The 2,579-nt window shown below is 39.2% G+C and overlaps 1 protein-coding gene across 1 annotated transcript; it reads left to right on the top strand.

Moving 5' to 3' along the window:
* Positions 1-219: 219 nt before the first annotated feature.
* Positions 220-2,579, top strand: LOC128170931 (uncharacterized). Its single transcript, XM_052836705.1, has 2 exons — positions 220-387; positions 879-2,579. The coding sequence occupies exons 1-2, from the start codon at positions 307-309 to the stop codon at positions 2,292-2,294; spliced, it is 1,497 nt and encodes a 498-aa protein (XP_052692665.1). The 5' UTR covers positions 220-306; the 3' UTR covers positions 2,295-2,579.

A 2,579-nucleotide genomic window follows, 5' to 3' on the forward strand; every position in this document is an offset into this window, starting at 1 on the left:
TCATAATAATAGTTGCTTATAAAAATTACAAATATATCGACCATGCATTGACTTATATGAGCTTTACATTTCAGCATGGTGCTAAAAAAACCTATTGCTACCACATGTAGGTCAAACAGTCTGTAAAAAGCCTCGCTTGCCGCGTCTTACATTGGCCTACTAGTGTTTTACGACTCGCCAGATTACCTGTTTCTAATAAAAAATCATTGCCGACTTGACGGAATAAAAACTATCATAATCTACGCCAGTACTGTGCATCGGAGAATGTAATGCTTTTAAGAGGAATGGCTTAACCCCAACTATAAAATGAAGTGTTTACATAGGATTTCCTTGCTGTACTCCATATTTTGTGTTTTTCATGTTTGCAGTCAGGCATCACTTACTAAGGTTGGTAGTTGATATTTTTCATTATATTTTTATACGCAGTATTTTTATACGTTTATAGTCATCAACATATGTTAAAAAATTAAAAAAAGGATAGTATGTTTCATAATGTAGAAACCTCTGCCTTTATAAACAATATAGTAATAAACCAAACCAAACAGGAAAGTGACTTTTTATTCAGTTCCGTATCTATAAATTACCGTAACAAATACTAGTATAACGTTAAAATGCATTCATGTTTTCTCCGAGTTAGTGTCCCTCTAGATCTTCCCTACACAATAAAATCCCTTAAACTTTTCATTGAAGTGTGATTTGTTAAATATTTCAAGATTTGATATATTCTATATAAAAATGTTAAATATAAATAAAAATAAAAAATCAATTTCCTCTATCTTATCACGGTTTCTTGATTTCTTATCACTATAAAATAGTTCATTCAATAAGATTTCTAAGAATTTGTATTAAAACTATGTCATCCTTTTGTTAACTAATAGAGAACTAATATTGGAAAAGAACCACCAAGTCGAGCCGTAGTTTTACAAGGCAGACATGCCAATGTCAAGGCCAGCGCTTCTTCTAGGTTTCCGAAGGGATCCGGATTAGGAGCAATCCACGGAAAGTCCCGATCAGTCTCCGGAATGTTGAACTCGATTGACAGCAAAAAAGTACACGACACACTAAAGAACACGGTGGGAAAATCTCTCATTGGACACAAGAATCAATTGATTAACAAAGCCCTCAATGGAATAGCTTTGCTATCCGACGCACAGTCTTTGCCAGGACTTCCTGTAGGAACTGTTTCTGGTGGGAAGCTCTTAAGCAGGGATCACAGATTAGCCCCCTCGACAAGTGTTCGCCATCTTGCTAAACTGAGACGAAGAGTTTCTTCCCCTGGTGGGATTTCATCCAGGACAAGGTCAAAAGTTCAGGTCAAAAGTCACCGTAATATAGGTCGCACTAGAGGAACCAGTTTTAAGAAATCTCACCGAGGACATTTGAATCAGCATTCAAATCAAAATGGTGGCCTTTCTCTTGGACGACGATCACGTCACAGATCAGCTGGTGCTGGGACAATGGACGTTGGTAGAAATTCTCTTCAGCATGATACAAGACGGTCAAGCTTGCATGGTAGTGAAACAAATCAATTGGGAACATCGCATATTCGTCTTGCAAAGGTTGGACCATCGTTCACATCGTCCATGTCACACACTGCAGATTTGACAAACGCTCGACTTCTAAGGATAGAGCCTTCCAGATCTTTATCTCAATCTGTAACTAAAGGCGTTTCAGACGCACACCTTATTGCGTCTTTACTAGATCAGGGACATTTAGATCACCCTGACCTCACTGCACTGATGCCTAACTTCGTTGCTGAGGAGCCCCAGATCTTCGTTGACAAACAGTCAAATGTCAAGGACACTTATCCTCAGATCGTCGTTGGACGACCGGAACCGCTTCTTGCCGCCCCGATACTTCCGCTTGCTCTCGGATCGGACGGCCATGTGTTGACGTCATCAAATACACAAATCAAAGAGGTTCTGAAATCTGTTTTAAACACGTTGTCAAATTCCCAGTCTCTCTCGCAGCAAGGCATCGGATCTCTATTGAGGTCGATTAGGAACACAGTGAACGGCCCCAGGAAATCTCTAGTCACCGGTATCCTGGGACCTAGAATCGAGTTATCACCAATCATTCACGCCGGGTCAAAAGCGGTGTCTACAGAAAATATCATTCGGATAAAAGAGTCCGGCAACGTGTCGCCGATCGTACTGAAGACCGGCGGGCAGTTGGAGATCAGTTCGGGGTTGAACAGGAACCCCACGTTTAAGATTTACGGGTTCAAACCGTCGTCCAATGGAGGAAGCAACCACGATGAGAAAGATAGCGACGACAAAAAGAAGAAAAACTGATAGTAATCTTTAAGACCATGAACACATCAGCAAACCAATGAAAGCATTTAGTTACAAGAGAGAAACATCTAACAATCATAGATGGCGTATTCTGGGAATTTTAACAGTATGAAAACACGTTGTAAAGGCTTTGTTTTACAAAATAACTAAAACTGTATAATTATACGTTTACTGTACGCAGTATTATGGCAGTGAAACATTACTATAATTATTATTATAGAGATAATGTGCCATCTTTGATGTTTGGTGTTTAGAAAATCATTAAAAATGAATATCCTCCACTCA

This window comes from Crassostrea angulata, chromosome 2 (genome assembly GCF_025612915.1).
Source record: "Crassostrea angulata isolate pt1a10 chromosome 2, ASM2561291v2, whole genome shotgun sequence".
In the NCBI taxonomy this organism is placed as follows: Eukaryota; Metazoa; Mollusca; class Bivalvia; order Ostreida; family Ostreidae; genus Magallana; species Magallana angulata.

Coding starts and splice junctions, on each gene's coding strand:
- LOC128170931 (XM_052836705.1), top strand. CDS start 307: ATGAAGTGTTTACATAGGATTTCCTTGCTGTACTCCATATTTTGTGTT. Junction 388..878: donor GTCAGGCATCACTTACTAAG/GTTGGTAGTTGA, acceptor GTTAACTAATAG/AGAACTAATATTGGAAAAGA.